The sequence below is a fragment of the Physeter macrocephalus genome, chromosome 18 (assembly GCF_002837175.3).
Source record: "Physeter macrocephalus isolate SW-GA chromosome 18, ASM283717v5, whole genome shotgun sequence".
NCBI classification, from domain to species: Eukaryota; Metazoa; Chordata; class Mammalia; order Artiodactyla; family Physeteridae; genus Physeter; species Physeter macrocephalus.
In genome coordinates this window covers 48,352,205-48,377,630 of record NC_041231.1, presented here as the reverse complement: position 1 = coordinate 48,377,630, position 25,426 = coordinate 48,352,205, and the positions used below count along the sequence as shown (strand labels likewise).

The window sequence follows — 25,426 nt, the reverse complement described above, 5'->3', positions numbered from 1 at the left end:
TGTTTTTTTTTTTTTTTGCTGTACGTGGGCCTCTCACTGTTGTGGCCTCTCCCGTTGCGGAGCACAGACTCCGGACGCGCAGGCTCAGCGGCCCCAGCCGCTCCGCGGCATGTGGGATCTTCCCGGACCGGGGCACGAACCCGCGTCCCCTGCATCGGCAGGCGGACTCTCAACCACTGCGCCACCAGGGAAGCCCAAGACAGTGTATTTTAGTGTGGGTTTATTTTCATTCATTTTATGGCCCTTCCAATCTGGAAACTCAGGTCCTTTAATTGTCCTTAAATTAGTACTTCATTTCCTTCCCTCTGACTCTTTGTTCTCTTTTCTGGAACACTTATTACTCAAATATTGGACCTTTTGGCCTAGTACTCTAGTTTTATCTTTTCCTTTTTTTTCCCCATTGTGGTCTGTGAGGCCATAAAAATCAAAATTCAAGTACATACAATTCAACGAGTTCCCTCAAGGTACATGTAGTCTTCAGTGTTCTTCTTGTATTTTACAGATTCTAAGACACATTTTTTTAAACATTTAGCATCTCTGAAATCTAGGTGACTTTTTAAAATAAAGGCATGTCATAGATTAATTAGCAATATTTTTTGTTGCTGTTGTTTTAATTATTTTGGCTGTGCCACATGGCATGTGGAATCTTAGTTCCCTGACAGGGACTGAACCCGTGCCCCCTGCAGTGGAAGTGCAGAGTCTTAACTGCTAGACTGCCAGGGAAGTCCCTAATTAGCAGTATTTTTTAAAAGCATCTTAGATTAACTGAAATACAAATCTCTTTGTATTTCCACTTTCACTTGGTTTCTGGCCACTGAGTATTCTTTTTTAAAAAATAAAAATAATAAATAAATAAACAAATTTATTTATTTATTTATTTTTGGCTGAGCTGGGTCCCCGCTGCTGCACGCGGGCCCCCTCCAGCTGCAGCGAGTGGGGGCCACTCTTCACTGCGGTGAGCAGGCCTCTCGTTGCAGTGGCCCCCCCCCCGGACGCGGAGCACGGGCTCCAGGCGCACGGGCCTCAGCAGTTGCGGCTCGCTGGCTCCAGAGCACAGGCTCAGCAGCTGTGGCGCAGGGGCTCCGCCACTCCGCGGCATGTGGGATCTTCCCGGACCAGGGCTCGAACCCGCGTCCCCTGCACCGGCAGGAGGACTTTCAACCACCGCGCCACCAGGGAGGCCCGCCACTGAGTATTCTTGACTAATTTGCCAATTCATTTATTTGAAGCATCTAGGAAGCTTTAAAAATATTTTATCCAGAATTTTTTTTTTACATTTATTTGGCTGCATCAGGTCTTAGTTGCAGCACGCCAGCTTCTCTTTAGTTGTGGAGTGCGTGCGGGCTCCATAGGGAGTGGGCTCAGTAGTTGCAGCATGCAGCCTCTAAAGCTCCAGCGGGCCTAGTTGCCCTGCAGCATATGGGATCTTAGTTCCCCAGCCAGGGACTGAACGCTCGTCCCCCGCATTGGAAGGTGGACTCCCAACCACTGGACCACCAGTACATGTCGTCTTCAGTGTTCTTGTATTTTACATATTCGAAGACTCATTTTTTTAAACATTTAGCATCTCTGAAATCTAGGTGACTTTTTAAAATAAAGGCATGTCATAGATTAATTAGCAATATTTTTTGTTGCTGTTGTTTTTATTTTTTTGGCTGTGCCACATGGCATGTGGAATCTTAGTTCCCTGACAGGTATTGAACCCGTGCCCCCTGCAGTGGAAGTGCAGAGTCTTAACTGCTAGACTGCCAGGGAAGTCCCAATTAGCAGTATTTTTTAAAGCATCTTAGATTAACTGAACTACAAATCTCTTTGTATTTCCACTTTCACTTGGTTTCTGGCCACTGAGTATTCTTTTTTAAAAAATAAAAATAATAAATAAATAAACAAATTTATTTATTTATTTATTTTTGGCTGAGCTGGGTCCCCGCTGCTGCACGCGGGCCCCCTCCAGCTGCAGCGAGTGGGGGCCACTCTTCACTGCGGTGAGCAGGCCTCTCGTTGCAGTGGCCCCCCCCCCCGGACGCGGAGCACGGGCTCCAGGCGCACGGGCCTCAGCAGTTGCGGCTCGCTGGCTCCAGAGCACAGGCTCAGCAGCTGTGGCGCAGGGGCTCCGCCACTCCGCGGCATGTGGGATCTTCCCGGACCAGGGCTCGAACCCGCGTCCCCTGCACCGGCAGGAGGACTTTCAACCACCGCGCCACCAGGGAAGCCCGCCACTGAGTATTCTTGACTAATTTGCCAATTCATTTATTTGAAGCATCTAGGAAACTTTAAAAATATTTTATCCAGAATTTTTTTTTTACATTTATTTGGCTGCATCAGGTCTTAGTTGCAGCACGCCAGCTTCTCTTTAGTTGTGGAGTGCGTGCGGGCTCCATAGGGAGTGGGCTCAGTAGTTGCAGCATGCAGCCTCTAAAGCTCCAGCGGGCCTAGTTGCCCTGCAGCATATGGGATCTTAGTTCCCCAGCCAGGGACTGAACGCTCGTCCCCCGCATTGGAAGGTGGACTCCCAACCACTGGACCACCAGGGAAGTCCCTTATCCAGCATTTAAAAAATGCTTTTCAGGGTTTCCCTGGTGGCGCGGTGGTCAAGAATCCACCTGCCAATGCAGGGGACACGGGCCCGAGCCCCGGTCCAGGAAGATCCCACACGCCACAGAGCAACCAAACCCGTGCGCCACAACCAATGAGCCTGCGCTCCAGAGCCCATGAGCCACAACCACCGAGCCCGAGAGCCACAACCATTGAAGCCCGTGCGCCCAGAGCCCATGCCCCGCAACAAGAGAAGCCACCGCAACGAGAAGCCCGCGAACCGCAACAAAAGAGTAGCCCCCACTCGCCGCCACCAGAGAAAGCCCGCGCACAGCATCGAAGACCCAACACAGCCAAAAATAAATAAACAAATAAACAAATTTTTTTAAAAATGCTTTTCAGCAGGAAGGTTGATCAGAGTACCTAGTCTGCCAGATTGCTAGAAACAAAAGTTCTTATCCACATCTCAACCACACTTACAGTTTTTTTGTCCATCTCTCTGGGCTGTATTCTGGGTGAATTTCTTAGTAGAGGCAGACCTCATTTTTCTGCACTTCACTTTATTGTGCCTTGCAAGTACTGTGTTTGTTAAAAATTGAAGGTTTGTGGCAAACTCCTTTCATCAAGCAAGTCTATCGGCGCCATTTTTCCAACAGTGTTTGCTCACTTCATGTCTCTGTGTTGCATTTTGGTAACTCTTAAATATTTCAAACTTTTTCATTATTATATTTGTTATGGTGATCTGTGATCAGTGATCTTTCATATTGCAGGCATACCTTGGGGATATTGTGGGTTCAGTTCCAGACGATTGCTGAGCTGGTAATCAGTGCCTTTGATGAACTTGAGTTTCTCCAAGGGTACCCCAATGCTCTCCAGCATTGCCTTGATCACATTCTCATAATAGCTGGTTCGGAGTTCTAGAAATTCCCAAAGGGGACTTCATGTTATCCAGGTACGCGTGAAGATCCGCAAACAGAATCGTTACCTCACATCCTGCTTTCAGGAAGTTCACGATCTTAGACATAGGCACAGAGTAAGCCACGTGTGGCTTGCCTGTGGTTGCTGTCCCCCAGTAAACTTTAAGTTCCCGCTCCTTCAGTATCTCCTTCACCTTCTCTTCCCCGAGAACCTCCTGCAGGTTCCGGGTGATCAGGTGCAGCTTCTCTTCAGGGCTCAGAGCGTCCCCCGTGGCTCTGTTGCCTCCGTCTCCAGCGCTCAGCCCAGCACTCGCGCCCCTTTCTCAGTCACCGCCGCCGCCGCCACGTGCCGGGAACTGTCACGCAGGTCGTTAGGTTGCATCAGCTGAACTCGTCGCTCGGCTTGCTCGGCCTGGACCCTTGTCCCTCCTGGCATTCTTTTTACTTTGCTTACAATCACATGCGTTTGTATCATTGTTTTTCTCTTGTACTGTTTTAACTTCCGTTTCTAAAAATAGTACCAGAGGATAGATATTTTGTAACTTGCTTTTCTTTTTACTTATCCCAATAGTATGGACATCTTTCCAAGTCAGTATTTATACTAGAGAATGGACTTGAGGATATGGGGAGGGGGAAGGGTAAGCTGGGACAAAGTGAGAGAGTGGTATGGACATATCTACACTACCAAATGTAAAATAGATAGCTAGTGGGAAGCAGCCGCATAGCACAGGGAGATCAGCTCTGTGCTTTGTGACCACCTAGAGGCGTGGGATAGGCAGGGTGGGAGGGAGATGCAAGAGGGAGGGGATATGGGGATATATGTATACATATAGCTGATTCACTTTGTTATACAGCAGAAACTAACACACCATTGTAAAGCAGTTATACTCCAATAAAGATGTTAAAAAGAAAATGATGATCTCATTCTTTTTAATAGCTGCACAGTATTTCATAGTGTGAATGTACTGTTGTTTATTCAGTGGAAACATCTCCTGATGCATGGCCAGTCAGGTTGTTTCCACTTATTTGCTATTAGGAGCATAATACAGTACACATCTTTGTTTGGGTTTAGGTACTTCTGTATTTCCTTTGGTTAGATAAGCACCCAGAAGTGAGATGGCTAGGTTAAAAGGTACTTTTCAATTTTAATAAATATTAATTGCCATATGACTTCCCAAAAGATTTTAGCAGTTTATATTCTAATTAAAAGTGTATAAATATACTCATTTTCCTACATCTTCAGCACTACGTCTTCTGAGTCTTTCTAAAATTTTGTCCATTTGACAGGTGAAAATGATGTCTCACTAACTATATTAATTTGGATCCCATGGCTGTAGCATTGGGAAAGAGAAAGGAAATATAGCCACACAAATGCAAACTATGTGTAACATTAAGGCATTAACTTTGTATAGAGAAGTAGATGATTTTATAGAAAATTAAAAATTACCAAAATTGGCATCAGAATAGATAAAAATGTCAAACTTCAAAAGATGTAAATTTGATCATCTACTAATATGTCTCTCAAACTGTTTAAATAGGAATCCACAAGGTCTAAATTTGTTTTCACCACAAGCAGGTGGAAAAGAAGGATATGGCAATCCAACAGAGACCTTATGAGTATGTATACCATGTAGAAATTCAAAGATGTCAATATAGGTATTATCATGAAAGCAAATGTTGTTAGGTAAGGTAAAAGTCAGAATTATTTATGTTTTAAAAGTTACACGTTGATTACAGAGGACATGGTCACCCTCTTTGCCTTCTAGATGTCTTATGAGACTCCGTTATTAGAAATGATATTTTCAAGGATTACTTTATGATATACCATAGATTCTCCTTTTCTGCAGCTGCAGGGAAGGAAGGAACATTTTCCTCTTTATTATTCTGCTAAGAGTTATTTCACAAACAGTTAGAAGGGCTGCCAGTTTGAAGGGTAGATACTAGAATTACATTAGTTACTACCAAAAGAAAAAACTTAAAATATGGAAAAAAAAAAACCCAGACAACCGGATTCTAATAATGTGATATTTTGCATCTACAAGATCTATCATTAAAACATTGCAGACCTGGGTGGTTTTACAAGTGAGTTCTAAATTTTCAAGAAATAGACAACTTCTGTACTATTTAAATAATTTAGAGTGTAGAAAAAGATGGAAAGCTTCCTAGTTTATTTTCATAAAGCTATAATAAATCTAATGCCATAACCTACTTTAAAATAATACAGAACAAATGAAGATCACTTTTACTTATTAACAGAGGTGAGAAAATTTCTAGAAAGTAAATCAGATCTAGCGGTATATTAAAGGACCAATGTAACCAAATAGGTTTTGATCCAGGAATTCAAGAATAGTTCAGGCACTCAAAAAGCATAATTTAATATTTTAAGAAATTGAAGGAGAATAAAAACATCATAATAATCAATGCTAAAAATTAGTTCAGCTAAACCAGTCTTCATTTTTAAAAACTCCATTTAAGATAGAGTGAATCTTCCAAACATGTTGCAAGTTATTTTCTAGAAATTAATTGTAAGCATTTAAAATAAACATTGAAAGCATTTTCATTAAAATTGAATAAAGAGGAATGTCTTCTACTGTCACGAAGTAGTCAACAGTGGTGGGGGTAGGGAGATGTGTTGTTGGTAATGCTGTAAGATAAGAGAAATATTAAGTCTAAAAATGATCATTACTTGCAGTTGCTAAGGTTTTTATGCCTAGGGAAAAAAAGATTGAAATAAAAAAATTGTTGGACTAAAAGCAAATTTCAGTAAGTTGGTGGCTTAAAATATAATACCGCAAAACCAAGAGCTTTTCTTTATACTGGCATTAATCTGTTAGAAGTTTTTCTGTGAAAAGAACTCCACCCCACCCCCCTGCAAAAAGGCCAAAACTAAATGTAACAAGAAAATGCAAGTTATATGACGATAACTGTGTAACAGTTTCAAAGACATAAGATAGGACCTGAATGAATGGAGAGACATACAGGTACCTGGTGGTAAGATTTAGAAATACAGATTCTTCCCAAACTCATCTACAAATTTTAAGTAATTTTAAATCATAATTTCATCCACACTCTTTAGTTCATTGAAGTGGTCCTGTGGAATAAATGTGAGATTTACCAAGAAAATCTTGAACAGGAAGGTCTCTTTTCACTGTTCTCACTTTTCACACGTCTAGCTCCTGTCTCTCACAAGACGCCTTTAAAGGAAAAGTGCAGGAACTCAAGAAAGAATAAAGTTAGAACAATGAAGAGAAAGGGAACACGGGAGTCAGTAGCAGATGAAGATTTCAACATATTTCTAAGAGACAGAAGGAAGCCTGTAGAAGGATTAAACAGGCAGAGGAAGCCTGGCCCCAAAACACCCTGCGGGGTTGCCAGCATGGTGGTGGGAGTTGGCCTTCCCACTGAAACCCCACAGCACCTCTGGCCTCTGGGGAGGAGATGAAAATAGGGACGTTTTCAAAAGTCTGTATGAGGAAAGCTCTGCATTTGATTCCTCTTATGCTTTTCTCCAATTTCCACATACAGAAGACCAAGGAGCCTAGTACATGTCCTCCAAAATGATGCCGAGACTTTTCCTAAAGAAGTCGAAGCTGAGAAGAAATCAGACAGTACCCCAGAGTAACGCCTGCCTGAATTTTCTGAGGCGGGTGGTGGTAGAAGTGATGTGAATCTTCCCTGAAGAGAAGCTTTCCAAGCTCCACACCTGCAGTGTAGGGCTGGGCTACCACCCTCTCCCCAGGTGATCTCACTCAACTCCTTGATTTCAGTGATGGCTATACAAGGAGGATTTCCAAGTTTGTATCTTAGCCATGACCGTCCCTGGAACTCCACTCACATATCCTATAATGCTACCTACAGTATCACCATAAGAATATCTAAGCCCATGGTGGTTCAAGCAGTGAATGATGATCTGACTCAGGTCTGTGCCGGCTCTGCGCCATCTTGCCCTCTCTGACCTCATTGTCTCGCCTCTTCTACCACATTCACTCCAGTCATGCTGCCTCGTTGCTCAGACAGGGTCTTGTCAGCCACAGCAAGGCATTTGGACTATGTCTAAATGCGCTGAGAAGTTTTCAGAGGTTTTGAGCAGGAGGGTGATATGATCTGATTAAAGTTTTTTGAAAAATCACTGTCGCTTCTGTGTGGAAAATAAATTGTAGGGAACACAAGTGGAAGCATAGTGGGACATTTGGTTACTTCTTGGGTATCTGTCTCGAACATCTTTCTGTCATCCAGTGACAAAAGCAGAATCCACCTGAATGTCTACAGTGGAGAGAGAGAAAAATAGCAGAAAGGGACATATGATCAGGCCAAAGCTTTACACAGAACCTAGCATCTTAACAGTCGGTGTTGACATATTTACCCTCTATGGTTTCTGCAACTTTGGTGCTTCAGTAGAATTATTTAAATCTCCTTCTATATTGACTGGTTATAATTTTTTAAATTTGCTATGTTTTCCCATTCTTTAGTTATTGATGAGGAAAATGTGAAGTTTATTATGAAGCTAGCCAGGGCAGTGCAGGAGGCCTAGAAGTCAATGCTGATTTGACCTACCAGTGACTTTCAATTTATTTTTGGATTTTTTTTTTAAACCCTGGTACTCTAGTCTATGATATATAGACTTACAACTGAATCAGTAATGGTAATGGCAGGTTTTCTTCCCTCAAAATTTCCACATTTAGGAATATAATGTGCCTGGGGGTCCAAGAAGTAAGGATAACTTCTCAGGGGGAGGGGACAGTGTCAAGGCTGTGGTCAGCAGTGTTTCTGTGGCGCTGTCATAAGGAATTAACCACCATTCATCAGCTTAATTCTATTTTCTGCTGCCTCTTCAGCTGAGTTTGGGCAGGAGGGATGTATTAAAATGAAGAGGAACAGGGATTCATGGCCAAATGTGAAATCTTGTTAAAGATGTCCTGGTAAAACAGAGGGAATCTTTTCTCCAGGTGTTTAAATAATATCAAAAGGGTAGGGGCTTCCCTGGTGGCGCAGTGGTTGAGAGTCCACCTGCCGATGCAGGGGACACGGGTTCGTGCCCCGGTCTGGGAGGATCCCACATGCCGCGGAGCGGCTAGGCCCGTGAGCCATGGCCGCTGAGCCTGCGCGTCCGGAGCCTGTACTCCGCAATGGGAGAGGCCACAGAAGTAAGAGGCCCGCGTACCACAAAAAAAAAAGGGTAGAAAACCTTGTATTACTAAGTGGTTTTCTTTTTTTCTTTCTTGGTTAATATATTCTCTTCTCTGAAAATAAATATTCCCTTATAATTTTGGCGAAACACTGTACTAGGCAATATTTTAAAAATAGAATATAAAATGAGAAAGGTTTTGAAATGCTGCATTGTATTATGCGGGTTGAATAAAGGGAAGTAAAGAGTACAACTGTGATTTTCAGTTGTTTTAAAACAGTTTTTAAAGTTGAAGTATAAGTTTACTTTGAGATATATCCAATTTGTGTGTGTGTTTATATTTATCTCATCTCTCCCACAAAGCATTTGAGTTTGCTAATGAGAATGTTTGCTGTCAAGTTAGGGTTGTCCGGTAAATTACAAGATGCCAAATGGATATACTTACACTAAAAATATAAATTGTTTATCTGAAATTCAAACTTAATTTCGGTGTCTTTTTTAAAAAAAAAAGAAAAGAAAAAAGGTCTGGCAATCCTAAGTAGAAAACATGAAGAAAACGATGAAGGTAAGATAGGGTGAAGTTTCTATACAAATATGAAGTCTAATATAATTGCTAAAGTTGGGCCATGGTTTTGGCCTTAAGGGTCCTGGTTGCCAGACAAAAATGAGAATATAGTCATTTACAAGATGTACCTTGCCCAGTAAGTGGGGTGAGTAGTGGGGTGAGAGTTCTTTGGGGCAAAAAACATATTCTAGTCTTTAGATATGAAAGAACACTTTTTTTTATGGGTCTCCATTAAAGGGATCCTTTACGATGGGGGGGGTGGTACTGTCTACCCCTTATTGAGCATTTATGAACTAGACAGTGTTTTTCAAAGAGAAGTGTTTGATTAAATGAAGTCCATTTTACCTTTTTTTTTTCTTTTGTGAACTGCACTTTTTGCATCATATCTAAGAAATCTTTCCCATGTCCAAGGTCAACAAATTTTTTGCCTCTGTTTTCTCTTAGAAATTTTACAGTGGTAGGTTTTATATTTAGGTCTATCAATATATATTTTTTAAAGAACCATATGAGTTTCAGGGATTCCTGAGGATTCTGGCTTCTTTCATTTAGTGTGGAGGTTCCTTGGTGGTTCTGAGCTACCTTAGCTAACCCTAGAATTGATGCATGCTATCAATTATTTTGAGTTAATTCTGGTACGTGGTAAAAGGTCTAGATTGAAGTTTATGTTTCTGCATATTGTTTGAGCACATTTGTTGAAACTATATTCTCAACTGTATTGCCATTGCACCTTTGTCAGAACTCAGCTGTATTTGTGAGGGTCTAGTTCCTGGGCTCTGATCTGTCTCTAACTTTATGCCAATGCCATACTGTTTTAATTATTTCAGCTTTATAATAATGTCTTGAAATCAGGTAATATTATTCTTCCCACTAATATATACATGTATAATATAAAAACTTAGAATCAGTTTGTTGATTTCTACCAAAAAAAACCTATTGGGGTTTCGATTGGGATTGCATTTAGTCTTAATTTGGGGAGAATTGGCATTTTAACAAAATTGGGTCTTCTCACTCATGAACAAGATATATCCCTCCAGTTATATGGATCCTCTTTAATTTCTCTTGGCAGTATTTTGTGGGTTTTAGTGTACAGGTCTTTCATCTTTTGTCAGATTTATCCCTAAATCTTTGAATTTTTTAGATGTTATGGTACATGATTTTTTTTTATGAGTACATATTATAATTATTTACTGTTGGACATTTAGGTCGTTTATAATTTTTTCACTTATAACATTGCAATGAATAACTTTGTACATGCAGATATACTGACATGTGATTATTTCCCTTTAAAATTTTTTAAAATTATATTTTATTGAAGTGTAGTTGCTATGCAATATTATATAATGTTATGGGGGTACAATATAGTGATTCATAATTTTTAAAGGTTATACTCCATTTATAGTTATTGTAAAATGTTGGCTGTATTCCCCATGTTGTACAGTATATCCTTGTAGCTTATTTTATTTTTTTTTTTAATGATTTATTTATTTTTTAGTATTTATTTATTTATTTATTTTGGCTGCGCCGGGTCCCAGTTCCAGCATGCGGGCTCTTAGTTGTAGCCTGTGGGCTTCTTAGTTCCAGCATGCAGGCTCTTAGTTGTGGCATGCGGACTTCTCAGTTACGGTTTGTATACTCCTAGTTGCAGCATGTGAACTCTTAGTTGTGGCATGCATGTGAGATCTAGTTCCCCGACCAGGGATAGAACCCAGGCCCGCTGCACTTGGAGCACGGAGTCCTGCCCACTGACCACCAGGGAAGTCCCCCTTGTAGCTTATTTTATACCTAATAGTTTGTACCTCTTGATCCCCTACTCCTATTGCTATATTGCCCCTCCCCCCCATTGGTAACCACTAGTTTGTTCTCTGTATCTGTGAGTCTGCTTCTTTTTTGTTATACTCACTAGTTTGTTGTATTTTTAAGATTCCACATGTAAGTGGTATCATACAGTATTTGTCTTTCTCAGTCCCACTTATTTCACTGAGCATAATGCCCTCCAAATCCATCCATATTGCTGCAAATGGCAAAATTTCATTCTTTTTATGGCCAAATAGTATTCTATTGTGTGTGTGTGTGTGTGTGTGTGTGTGTGTGTGTGTGTGTACATTTATTTATTTATTTATTTATTTATATACTGCAACTTCTTTATCCATTCATCTGTTGATGGACATGTAGGTGGCTTCCATATCTTGACAACTGTAAATAATGCTGCTATGAACATTGGAGTGCATGTATCTCTTTTCCATTTAGTGTTTTTGTTAACTGTGTTAAACTCATTGATGGGGTCTAGTGGATTGTTTGTGAATTCCATTGGTTTTTCTACATCGAGAATCATGTCTTCTGTAAATAAGCAGTTAAGTCTTCCTTTCCAATCTGGATGCCTTTTATTTATTAATTTATTTTGGCCTGACTGTGCTGACCAGAACCTCCCATGTTGAGTGGAAGTGGTGAGAGCAGATGTTCCTATCTATCTTTCTGATCTCAGGGTGAGGCATTCAGTCTCTGACATATTTTTTATCAGGCTAAAGAAGTTTCCTTCCACTCCTTGTTTGCTGAGTTTTTGTTAGAAATAGGTGTTGAATATTGTTAAATACTTTTTCTATTGAGATGATCATATGGTTTTTCTTTTTTAGTTATTATGGTGTTATGGGTTGACTGTATCCCTCAAAAAAATATGTATTAAAATCCTAACCCCCCAGTACCTCAGAATGGGACCTTATTTAGAAATAGGCTGATTGCATGTATATGTAATTTGTTAAGATGAAGTCATACTGGAATAGTGAGGGCTCCCTAATCCATTATGACTGCTGTCCTTAAGAAGATGGCCATATGAACCCAGAGACACAAGGGAGAATGCAATGTGACGATGCAGGCAGAGATTGGAGTTCTGCTGCCACAAGCCAAGGAACATCTGGGGCTATTGGAGGCTGGAGGAAGCAAGGAGGGATTCCCCCCTGGAGGCTTCAGAAGGGGCATGGCTCTGCCTTGATTTCAGACTTCTAGCCTCCAGAACTGTGAGAAGATAAATTTTTGTTGTTTTAACCCACCTAGTGTGTGATCCTTTATTATGGTGGTAGCCCTGGGAAATTAATACGTATGATTTATTACACTGACTGATTTTTTTTGAACATTAAACAGACCTACATTCCTAGGATACACTCTATTTAGTCAGGATGTATTGTCTTATTATTATTATTATTATTATTATTATTTTGCAGTAAGCGGGCCTCTCACTGTTGTGGCCTCTCCCGTTGCGGAGCACAGGCTCCGGAGGCGCAGGCTTAGCGGCCAAGGCTCACGGGACCAGCCGCTCCGTGGCACGTGGGATCTTCCCAGACCGGGGCACGAACCCGTATCCCCTGCATCAGCAGGCGGACTCTCAACCACTGCGCCACCAGGGAAGCCCCGTATTGTCTTAATATTATCCTTTTAATATTTTGTTTGATAATATAATATCCTTTTAATATTTTATTGTTCCTTTAATATTATTATCCTTTTAATATTATTATCCTTTGATTTGCTATAATTTTGTTTAGAATTTGTGCATCTATGTTCATGTTTTGTAGTTTACTTTTTTATACTGTTTTTGTCTGGTTTTGGTATCAGGGTAATGTTGGTCTCAGCAAATGAGTTGGGAAGTATTCTCTCCTCTTCGTTTTTCTTGAAGACTTTGTGCAGAGTTGCTATTGTTTTTTTTTTTTTTAAACATTTATCAGGAAGTAATTTGTACCTTTAACCCCTGTAAAGTGTACAGTTCACTGCTGTTTAGTATTTTCTCAGAGTTGTGCACCATCACCATTATCTAATTCCAGAATATCTTCATCTGAATGTTCAGAAAGGAATTTCATATTCATTAAGAGTCACTCCCCATTCTCTCCCCTCCAGACCCTTGTCAATCACTAATTTACTTTCTGTTTCTATAGATTGGCCTATTATGGATATTTTTTATATATGGAACTATATAATATGTGGCCTTTCTCTTAGCATGATGTTTTTTCCAAGGTTCATTCATGTCTGTAGCATGTATCGGTACTTCATTCTTTGTTTTGGCAAATAATATTCTATTGTATAGATACACCATAGTTGATTATCCATTTATTATGGACATTTGGGTTGTTAACACTTTTTGGCTATTTTGAATAAGGCTGCTGTGAACAATTGTGCACAAGTTTTTGTGTAAATGTGCTTTCTTTCTCTTGAGTATGTATCTAAGAGTGGAATTGCTCAGTCCTGTGATCAGTCTGTTTAACCTTTTGAGGAAATACAGAGTGTTTTACAAAGCTGCCATCAGCACCAGCAATGTATGAAGGTTCTAGTTTCCCCACACGCTCACCAACACTTGTCATTATCTGTATTCTTAATTATAGCCATCCTAGTGGGTGTGAAGTGGTATCTCATAGTGGTTTTGATTTGCATTTCCCTGATGGCTAATGATGTTGAATATCTTTTCCTGTGGTTATTGACCATTTATATACCTTTTTGGAAGAAATGTCTATTTTCTTTGCCCTTTAAAAATTATGTTATTTGTCTTCTTATTACTGAGTTGTAAGAGTTTTTATATTGTGTGTGTATGCAAGTCCCTTATTAGGTATTAGATTTATAGGAGCTTTCCCTTATTCTGTGGGTGGTCTTTTTACTTTCTTCATGGTATCATTTACAGCACAAAATGTTTTAATTTTGATGAAGTCCAGTTTATCAAATTTTTTTTTGGTTGTTGCCTGTGCTTTTAGTGTCATACCCAAGAAACCATTGCCTAACCGAAGGACACAAAGGTGTAATTACTCCTATGTTTTCTTCTAAAAGTTTTATATGTTTAGCTCTTGTATTTAGATATTTGATCCATTTGGAGATAATTTTTGGATGTGGTGTGGTGTACGGGTCTACCTTCGTTCTTTTGCATATGGATATCTAGTTGTCTCAGCACCATTTGTTGAAAAGACCATTTTTCTCACCCCCCCCCATTAAATTGTCTTGGCACTCTTGTTGAAAATCAGTTTACCATAAATGTAAGGGTTTAATTTTGGGCTCTAAATTCTATTCCATTGATCATTATGCATGTCCTTATTCCAGTACTACATTGACTGGATTACTGTAGCTTTGTAGCAAAATTTGAAATTGGGAAATGTGATCCCTCCAAATTTATTCTTCTTTTGTAAGTTTGTTTCGGCTATTCTTAGTCCCTTGCATTTCCATATGAATTTTAGGATCATCAATTTCTGAAAAAAAAAAAAAATCCAGCTGCAACTCTGAATGCTTTTAATCTGTAGATCAGTTTGGGGCATGTTGCCAATTTAATAATGTTAACTCTTCCAATCCTTGAACATGGAATGTTTTACCATTTATGTACCTAGTTTAATTTTTTCCAAGAATGTTTCAGTTTTCAGTGTACAAGTTATGTACTTCTTTCAACTTTAGTTCTAAATATTCTATTATTTTTGATGCTATTATAAGTGAAATTGTTTTCTTAATTTAGTTTTCAGATTCTTCATTGCTAGTGTATAGAGATACAATTTATTTTTTTTATTGGGTTATAGTTGCTTTACAGTGTTGTGTTAGTTTCTGCTGTACAGCGAAGTGAATCAACTATGTGTATACATATATCCCCTCTTTTTTGGATTTCCTTCCCATTTAGATCACCACAGAGCATTAAGTAGAGTTCTCTGTGCTATATAGCAGGTTCTCATTAGTTACCTATTTTATACATATTAGTGTATGTTGATCTCATATTCTACCACCTTGCAGAACTTGTTTATTTTTATAGTAAAATAAGTGGATTCTCTAGGATTTTCTGTATGTAAGATCATATAATCTGCAAATAGGGTTTGCCTTTCTAGGTGATTTTTATTTCTTTTCCTTGCCTATTGCCCTAGCTAGAACTTCCAATGTAGTGGTGAATAGACCTGGCAAGAATGGATGTCTGTCTTGTTCATGATCTTAGAGGGAAGGAATCCTCTCTTTACCCATTAAGTATGGTGTCAGCTGTAGATTTTTCCCTAGATATCCTTTATCAATTTGAGAAAGTTCTCTTCTATTTATAATTTGTTGAGTTTTTTTTATCCTAAAAGAGGTTTTAATTTTGTCAAATGCTTATTCTATGACTGTTGAAAGGCTCTTATAATTTTTGTCTTTTATTCTATTAATATTGCACATGACATTGATTTTTAGATGCTAAACTAGCCTTACATTCCTAGGATAAATCCCACTTGACCGTAGTGTACAATCCTTTTAATATGTTGCTGAATTTGGTTTGCTAACACTTTGCTGAAGATTTTTTCATCTATATTCATAAGGGCTATTGGACTGAAGTTGTCTTTTCTTGGAATGTGTTTGTCTAGTTTTGGTATCAGGGTAGTACTGGCCACATTGAATGAGTTTGGAAGTTTCCATTTCCTTTAGCTTTCTGGAATAATGTGTATAGACTTGTTATTACTTCTTCCTTGAATCTTTGGTTGAATTCACCAATAAAGCCATCTGGACCTGTAGTTTTCTTTGTAGGAAGGTTTTTAACCGTAAATTCATTTTCTCTAATGGATAAAGTGCTATCCAGGTTACCTGTGTCTTCAGAGTGAGCTTTGGCCTGCTCTCTTCTCTCTGGTGCTTTGTCCTGTGAACTCTAGCTGCTTTGGTTTTCTGAGACTTTTCACTCTGTCTCCTCAACTTAAAAAATCTGCTGGTATCCACCTCAGTTGCCGTCCCTGTGCTTAGGCCTGGTGACCTCGTAAGCCTCTGACCTGGGACAAGAGTAGAGCTCACCTCAATTGTTCTCCATCCCTTGGGCATCACTGTCCTACATTACCTGATGTCTAGTGTCTTAAAAACCATTGTTTTGTGTATTTTTCTGCTAGTTTGTTTTTGCAAGCGCTTGGGTATATTCTTATCCTGTTAGTCCAGGGAAGATGGAAAGATTTTTATACCATCACAATCTTTTTGGTAGTGGTGGGGCAGGGCACAAAAAACAAAACAAAACACAAACATTATCAAGCTTACAAGGATCCAAGAAATAAGCCATCTTTGAAATTATTACTTATGATAAGCATCCTCCCATCATTTCAACAATGAAGCAAAACTAACTCAGAAATGAAGAAATGTTAAAGTAGACTGAAATAGAAGCATGAATGCCTGTGCCTATCTCACTAACTACCCAAAAGCTATGAAAATAGAGAAAGGATTAAATATCTTAGAATCGTGGGAGAATGGAAGGAGAAGCTGTTAGTGGAAAAGAAATTTTGTGCAATTACTAGATGATAGAAAGCAGATGGAACTGAATTGAAATATAGTGAAGAAACCCATCACCCAGAACATACATAGGAAAAAACTAACCAGAAGGTAGGAACAGATGCAGATGATCTATAAACTCAGAGTGGAAAACTGATGGAGGCCCTAGGCACTTACCAGGCTAATTGAAGATGCACATTTAGAACAGGCAGGCCTGTCAGTCCCCTTCCCTTATTCATTTTGCTCTGCTTTATTGCAATATAATAGGTCAAGAACTGCACTGTAAAGAGAATGAACTGTCTATCTGATGTGATTTCTAGTATGGGGTTATGCCCTAGAAAGAAGCATTGTGGAATTTGAGGAAATCATAGAACAGAGACAGAGGAGGCAACTTGAAGAAACAGACATATACAAATGCAAAGGAAATTGAAGCCAGCTGCCTATAATAATCTGCCCAATCTTTCATTCATAGAATAGAAAGCCAAGGACCACCAGACATTTGGGGAAGCATAACAGCCAGAAGGAGAGAAACCAAGGTGAATAAACAGCTGAGCACAAAAGAAAAAGTTGATAGGAAGTGTAATGGGTTGAATTGTGTCCACCACAAAAATGATATGTTGAAGTCCTAACTCCCAGCACTTCAGAATATTAACCCTCATTTGAAAATACTGACGGTCTAGATGTAGTTAGTTAAGATGAGGTCATACTCAAGTGGGGGGGGGGTAGCCCTAATCCAGTATGACTGGTGTCTTTGTAAGAAGACAACCGTGTAAATTCAGACACACACAGGGAGGAAGCCATGTGATGGCAGAGGCAGAGATGGGAATTATGCAGCCGCAAGCTAAGAAATGCCAGAGGTTTCCAGCAAGTCATCAGAAGCTAGGAAGAAGCAAGGGAAGATTCTACTATGAGTTTCAGAGGGAGCAGGGTCCTGCTGTTTGATTTTGAACTTCTAGCTTCCAGAACCGTGAGGTAATACATTTCTGTTGTTTATGCCACCCAGTTTGTGGTACTTTGTTATGGCAACCCTAAGAAAATAATATTGGGAGTAAAAGAGAATTTAATAATTCTTAATGAAAACATAAAACAATTGTTCAAGTAACCCACAGGAAGGTTAAAAAAAGAGAGAGGGAATCAGAAAAATAAGAAACAGGGGAAATAAACAGAAGACAATAAAATTGCATGTTGGACTTAAACCCTAGCATCTTAATATTTATCATAAAAATGTAAATGGTCTAAATGCACCAATTAAAAGACAGAGATGACTAGAATGGATAACAAAACATGGTCCAACAGTATGTTGTCTACAAAAATCTCACTTCAAATATATAATGATACAGGCAGGTTGAAAGTAAAAGGTTGAAAAGTATATACCACGCAAATATTAATTTTTAAAAAGCAGGAGTGGCTGTCCTAATATACATGTTAATTTCCTGATTGTGATCTTTTACTATAGTTATGCAGGATGTTTCCATTGGGGAAGTTGGGTGAAGTATGCGTGGTATCTCTTTGTATTGTTTCTTACAATGGTATATGAACCTGCAAATATCTCAAAATAAGATTTATTCACAAGCAAAAGAATGAAGGTGGTCACCTACTCATACCATATAAAAAATTAACTCAAAATGGATCAAGACCTAAATGTAAAAGCTGAAACTATAAAGTTCTTAAAAATAAATGTAAGAGCTAAAACTATAAAAATTCTGAGAAGAAGTTTAAATCTCAAGACCTTGAAATAGGCAATGGTTTCTTAGGTTTGACACCAAAATCACAAGGAATAAAAGGAACAGATAGGGACTTCCCTGGTGGTCCAGTGGTTAAGACTTTGCCTTCCCATGCAGGGGGTATGGGTTCAATCCCTGGTTGGGGAGCTAAGATCCCACATGCCTTGTGGCCAAAAACCAAAAAAAACACATAAAATAGAAGCAATATTGTAACAAATTCAATCAAGACTTTAAAAATGGTCCACATCAAAAATATCTTTTAAAAAATGGATAAATTTGACTTCATCACAATAAAAAATATTTTTTGCTTCAGAGGACACTATCAAGGGACTTCCCTGGTGGTCCACTGGCTTAGACTCAGTGCCCCCAATGCAGGGGGCCCAGGTTCGATCCCTGGTCAGGGAACTAGATCCCACATGCTGCAACTAGACCCGGCGCAGCCACATAAATAAAAATTTTTTTTTAAAAAGAGGACACTATCAAGAAAGTGAAAAGGCAACCCACAGAATGGGAAAACATTTTTGAAAATCATATATCTGCTAAGGGATTTGTATTTAAAATATATAAAGAACACTTAGACTCAATTCTAAAAAGGCATATGACCTATCTTAAAAAGTGGGCAAACTATCTGAATAGACATTTCTCCAAAGATGATATGCAAATGGACAATAAGCACATGAAAAAATTTTCAACATCATTAGCCATCAGGGAAGTACAAATGAAAGACCACCACGAGTTACCACTCCACATGCACTAGGATGACTGTAATTTAAAATACAGGTAATAACAAGTGTTGGTGAGGATGTGGGAAAACTGGAAACCTCACGCATTGGTGGTGCCAATGGCAGCTTTGGAAAACAGTCTGGCAGCTACTCAAAAAGTTACACATAGTGTTATCACATGACTCAGCACCTCCACTTCTAAGTATATACCCAAGAGAAACAAATACTTGTCTGCACGAAAACATTTGCACACATGTTCACAGCAGTGTTATGCATACTAGTCAAAAGGTAGAAACAACTCAAATGTCCATCAACCTATGATGAATGGATAAACAAAATGTGGTATATCCATACAATGGAATATTACTACGTAATAAAAAGAAATGAAATACTGATACATGCTACAGCATGAATGAATCTTGAGAGCATGCTAAGCGAAAGAAGCCAGTCAGATGGGGTCATATTTTGTATGATTTCAAGTGATTTCTGAAATGTCCAGAATAAGCAAAGCCAAAAAGACAGAAAGCACGTTAGCACTGGGCAGGGACTGGGGGTAGAGAGGAAGCGATGACGTGAAGGTAACGGTTACAGGGCACAGGGTTTCTTTTTCAGGTAATGAAAAAATTCTAAAATTGGTTCTGTTGGTGTTTACACCACTCTGAAAAATACTAAAAACCATTGAATGGCAGATATACGTTAAATGACTGAATTGTATGTCACAGGAATTATAGCTCAGCAAAGCTATTAGAAATAAAATAAAACTTTAAACATTAAAAGGTTAAAATGCTTATGGTATGATTATTATTTCATAATATACCTTTTAATACAGAAACAATGCTTTCTCTCTGCCTGTTTAGTCAATAATGATTTGGAAACATACAAGTTCAAACTGTTTCTTAGTATCTTCTAGAAAGTGGATTTTCCTAAACAGGTTAAGTAATCAAGAATGTAAGGGTTGTGCCTCGGAAAAATCAAACTGTTTCCACACCTACAGATGCACATACGCCTGTATGAATATATGCATATATACATATGCATATAAAATATATGTTGGTCCTTTGCTTGTCACAGGTCATTCATCACTATGGAACACTAAAAGCTGGTTCTTTGAGAAGATAAACAAAATTGATAAACCATTAGCCAGGCTCATCAAGAAAAGGAGAAGACTCAAATCAATAGAATTAGAAATGAAAAAAGAGAAGTAACAAATGACACTGAAGAAATACAAAAGATCATGAGAGATTACTACAAGCAACTCTATGCCAATAAAATGGACAACCTGGAAGAAATGGAAAAATTCTTAGAAATGCAGAAGCTGCCAAGACTGAATCAGGAAGAAATAGAAAATATGAACAGACCAATCACAAGCACTGGAATTGAAACTGTGATTAAAAATCTTCCAACAAACAAAAGCCCAGGACCAGAAGGCTTCACAGGTGAATTCTATTAAACATTTAGAGAAGAGCTACCACCTATTCTTCTCAAACTCTTCCAAAATATAGCAGAGGGAGGAACACTCTCAAACTCATTCTACAAGGCCACCATCACCCTGATACCAAAACCAGACAAAGATGTCACGAAGAAAGAAAACTACAGGCCAATATCACTGATGAACATAGATGCAAAAATCCTCAACAAAATACTAGCAAACAGAATCCTACAGCACATTAAAAGGATCATACACCATGATCAAGTGGGGTTTATTCCAGGAATGCAAGGATTCTTCAATATATGCAAATCAATCAATGTGATACACCATATTAACAAATTGAAGGCGAAAAGCCATATGATCATCTCAATAGATGCAGAAGAAACTTTCAACAAAATTCAACACCCATTTATGATAAAAAACCCTGCAGAAAGTAGGCATATAGGGAACTTTCCTCAACATAATAAAGGCCATATATGACAAACCTACAGCCAGCATTGTTCTCAATGGTGAAAAACTGAAAGCATTTCCACTAAGATCAGGAACAAGACAAGGTTGCCCACTCTCACCACTCTTATTCAACATAGTTTTGGAAGTTCTAGCCACAGCAATCAGAGAAGAAAAAGAAATAAAAGGAATCCAAATAGGAAAAGAAGAAGTAAAGCTGTCACTGTTTGCAGATGACATGATACTATACATAGAGAATCCTAAGGAGGCTACCAGGAAACTACTAGAGCTAATCAATGAATTTGGTAAAGTAGCAGGATACAAAATTAATGCACAGAAATCTCTGGCATTCTTATACACTAATGATGAAAAATCTGAGAGTGAAATTAAGAAAACACTCCCATTTACCATTGCAACAAAAAGAATAAAATATCTAGGAATAAACCTACCTAAGGAGACAAAAGACCTGTATGCAGAAAATTATAAGACACTGATGAAAGAAATTAAAGATGATACAAATAGGTGGAGAGATATACCATGTTCTTGGATTGGAAGAATCAACATTGTGAAAATGACTGTACTACCCAAAGCAATCTACAGATTTAATGCAATCCCTATCAAATTACCACTGGCATTTTTTACAGAACTAGAACAAAAATTTTCACAATTTGTATGGAAACACAAAAGACCCCGAATAGCAAAGCAATCTTGAGAACGAAAAATGGGGCTGGAGGAATCAGGCTCCCTGACTTCAGACTATACTACAAAGCTACAGTAATCAAGACAGTATGGTACTGGCACAAAAACAGAAATATAGATCAATGGAACAGGATAGAAAGCCCAGAGATAAACCCAGGCACATATGGTCACCTTATCTTTGATAAAGGAGGCAGGAATGTACAGTGGAGAAAGGACGTCCTCTTCAATAAGTGGTGCTGGGAAAACTGGACAGGTACATGTAAAAGTTTGAGATTAGAACATTACCTAACACCATATACAAAAATAAGCTCCAAATGGATTAAAGACCTAAATGTAAGGCCAGAAACTATCAAACTCTTAGAGGAAAACATAGGCAGAACACTCTATGACATAAATCACAGCAAGATCCTTTCTGACCCACCTCCTAGAGAAATGGAAATTAAAACAAAAATAAACTAATGGGACCTAATGAAACTTAAAAGCTTTTGCACAGCAAAGGAAACCATAATCAAGACCAAAAGACAACCCTCAGAATGGGAGAAAATATTTGCAAATGAAGCAACTGACAAAGGATTAATCTCCAAAATTTACATGCAACTCAATAACAAAAAAACAAACAACCCAATCCAAAAATGGGCAGAAGACCTAAATAGACATTTCTCCAAAGAAGATATACAGATTGCCAACAAACACATGAAAGAATGCTCAACATCATTAACATCATCAAAAAATCTAGAAACAATAAATGCTGGAGAGGATGTGGAGAAAAGGGAACACTCTTGCACTGCTGGTGGGAATGTGAATTGGTACAGCCACTATGGAGAACAGTATGGAGCTTCCTTAAAAAACTACAAATAGAACTACCATACGACCCAGCAATCCCACTACTGGGCACATCCCCTGAGAAAACCATAATTCAAAAAGAGTCATGTACCAAAATGTTCATTGCAGCTCTATTTACCATGGCCAGGAGATGGAAGCAACCTAAGTGCCCATCATTGGATGAATGGTTAAAGAAGGTGTGGCACATGTATACAATGGAATATTACTCAGCCATAAAAAGAAACGAAATTGAGTTATTTGTAGTGAGGTGGATGCACCTAGAGTCTGTCAAACAGAGTAAAGTAAGTCAGAAAGAGAAAAACAAATACCGTATGCTAACACATATATTTGGAATCTAAGAAAAAAAAATGTCATGAAGAACCTAGGGGCAAGACGGGAATAAAGACACAGACCTACTAGAGAATGGATTTGAGGATATGGGGAGGGGGAAGGGTAAGCTCTGACAAAGTGAGAGAATGGCTTGGACATATATACACTACCAAGTGTAAGATAGATAGCTAGTGGGAAGCAGCCTCATAGCACAGGGAGATCTGCTCGGTGCTTTGTGACCACCTAGAGGGGTGGGATAGGGAGGGTGGGAGGGAGGGAGACGCAAGAGGGAAGAGATATGGGAACAAATGTATATATATAAATGATTCACTTTGTTGTAAAGCAGAAACTAACACACCATTGTAAAGCAATTATACTCCAATAAAGATGTTAAAAAAAAAAAAAAAAAAAGGAAAGGACCGCAGGATTTCCTTCTGTTTTTGTGCTGTTAGCCTTGTTTGAGTTACTGTATGCATTTTGAAAAAGATCCATTCAAAAAAATACTCCTTTAATTGAACTTTGTCCTCAGACTGACATTCTATCCGTTAAGCCAAATTTTCCTGTGGTTCTTGAGGAATACCAACACCATCTTCCTCAGTTAAGCTTAAGTTGTCCAATTTATTAATTTTCAGCTTCCTAATGAGGATCCTGAAATTTTTGAAGTTTCATCCAAGTGTCTGTCTATACTGGTTCAGTTGTATGGAGGAGAAAACCCAGACAGCCTGTCTCCTGAAAATGCAGAGAATTTTGCTGATTTACTGACATCCAAAGAGGACCCGAAGGAGCAGAAGCTTCTGTTGAGGATTCTCAGAAGAATGGTGAGTCCACACAGAAACGGGGGTTGGGTGGGCGGCCTCAGTGGCAGCCAGTAGACGGGGAGTAGTCAATTTTTTCATCCTAGTTTTATTAAAGAACTCTCAGTTACCTTTCCCTGTAGTCACTTACTGTTAACATTTGTCATATTCTGCATATCTATCTGCATATACAAGTATTTTTCCTGAACTGTGAGAGAGTAAGTTAGACACATTGTTCCTGCTTACCCCTTAGTATGTGAGTGTGTATTTCCTAATGAAATGGATGTTCTGTTACTTAACTACAGTTATCAAAACCAGGAAATTTAACATTGATACAAATCTTTTACTAATCTGCCATCTCTATTCCAGTTTTGTCAACTGTCCCCATAATGTCCTTTACAGCTTGTTTTCTGGTGTAGAAACCAGTCCAGGATCATGTATTTTAGTAGACGTGTGTCCTTAATCTGGAATAGTTCTGCAGCCTTCCTTTGTCTTTCATGACATTTCTGAAGAATGGGCCAGATGTTTTGTAGACTCTCCCTCAATGTAGGTCTCTCTGATGTTTTCTGGACAATTGGATCAGGTAAGCCCCAGAAGAAATACTGTGTCCTTCTCAATCCATCAGATCCAGAGGCTTATGATGTCTGTTTGCCCTTTACTGGTGATGTTAATTTTGATCACTTCATTAAATCAATGTGTTGTTGTTATTTTTAAATTTTTTAATGGTTGCAAAAGGGAGATTTTCAAACTTGCAACGTTTCTAACCCCTAGTATGGTACTGTAGGAAATATTTTCCCTTTCACCCTATTTATTTTTTATTTATTTTATTTTATTTTAGTTTTTGGAGGTGTTGGGTCTTCATTGCTGCACGAGGGCTTTCTCTGGTTGCAGCCAACGGGGGCTACTCTTCATTGCGGCGCACGGGCTTCTCATTGTGGTGGCTTTTCTTGTTGCAGAGCACAGGGCTCTAGGTGCACGGGCTTCAGTAGCTGTGGCTCACGGGCTCTAGAGCGCAGGCTCAGTAGTTGTGGCTCGTAGGCTCTAGGGCACAGGCTCAGTAGTTGTGGCGCACGGCTTTAGCTGCTCTGCGGCATGTGGGATCTTCCTGGACCAGGGCTCGAACCCGTGTCCCCTGCATTGGCAGGCTGATTCTTAACCACTAATACACCAGGGAAGTCCATTGCCCCATTTATTTTATTTTGAAAAATATATATAGCTGATGTTTACTTGAAAGTACTTTTGAAGCCTGACTTATTTTCTTTTTACAGTAGATCTTGTTCTGCTGCTTTCGAAGGCCATTATTTACAGCAGCTGTTTTTGAAGTTAGTAGAGGAGTGGAGGTCCCGATAGTCTGTGTCATGATCTGGCTTGTCAGTCTGTGTTCACTTCTAGATCCAATTATCTCGAGGGGTCCTTTGGCAGTGGAGGCTATGGATGCTCCAGAGAGTTGCCTTCAAGACAGTTTTTATGCTAGTTTGATAGACAGCTGCAGTACATGACCCAGCTAAATCTACACAGCAGGTTATGGGTGACAGAACTAGAACAGAGATAGAGAGTTACCCTCCTCGCTGCTACGTATGCTTTTGTACAGCCAGACCTCCCAGCCGCAGCAATGCTTCCTGTCTAGTGGAGTCATTCCCTGAGTAACCGGATGATGACACAATCTAAGCAAGTCTCCCAAAGTGTAGGATAAATCCTTCTGGGGACAGTAGATCTTGGGCATGGTACTCCAACCTAGCACTAGATGACATTGAATCACATAGTAAGGCAAATATTTCCTCTTCCATTTTATTTTGATCTTTCTGATGATTTAAGGTGAAAGTCTCAATTTGGTACTACTGTGTCTTTAACACCTCTCGAATCCTTCAGAATGTCCCTTTTTAACAGAGAGGAAACCTCTCAGATGACTAGCTTTTTCAGTAGAGATAAGATATTTCTTTCAAAAAATAGTTTTACTCATTTAAAAATGGTGAGTCCGGCTTCCCTGGTGGCGCAGTGGTTGAGAGTCCGCCTGCCGATGCAGGGGACACGGGTTCGTGCCCCGGTCCAGGAGGATCCCACATGCCGCGGAGAGGCTGGGCCCGTGAGCCGTGGCTGCTGGGCCT

At 39.2% G+C, this 25,426-nt stretch overlaps 1 protein-coding gene across 1 annotated transcript in view; it reads left to right on the top strand.

Annotated features, from left to right (window-relative positions):
- The window catches only part of ULK4 (unc-51 like kinase 4), a 591,889-nt gene that overhangs the window by 440,536 nt on the left and 125,927 nt on the right, over nucleotides 1-25,426 (top strand). The window contains exon 35 of the mRNA XM_024117044.3: nucleotides 23,160-23,345. Within this exon, the coding sequence (XP_023972812.1) occupies nucleotides 23,160-23,345 (186 nt within the window). The remainder of the gene's footprint in view (nucleotides 1-23,159; nucleotides 23,346-25,426) is intronic.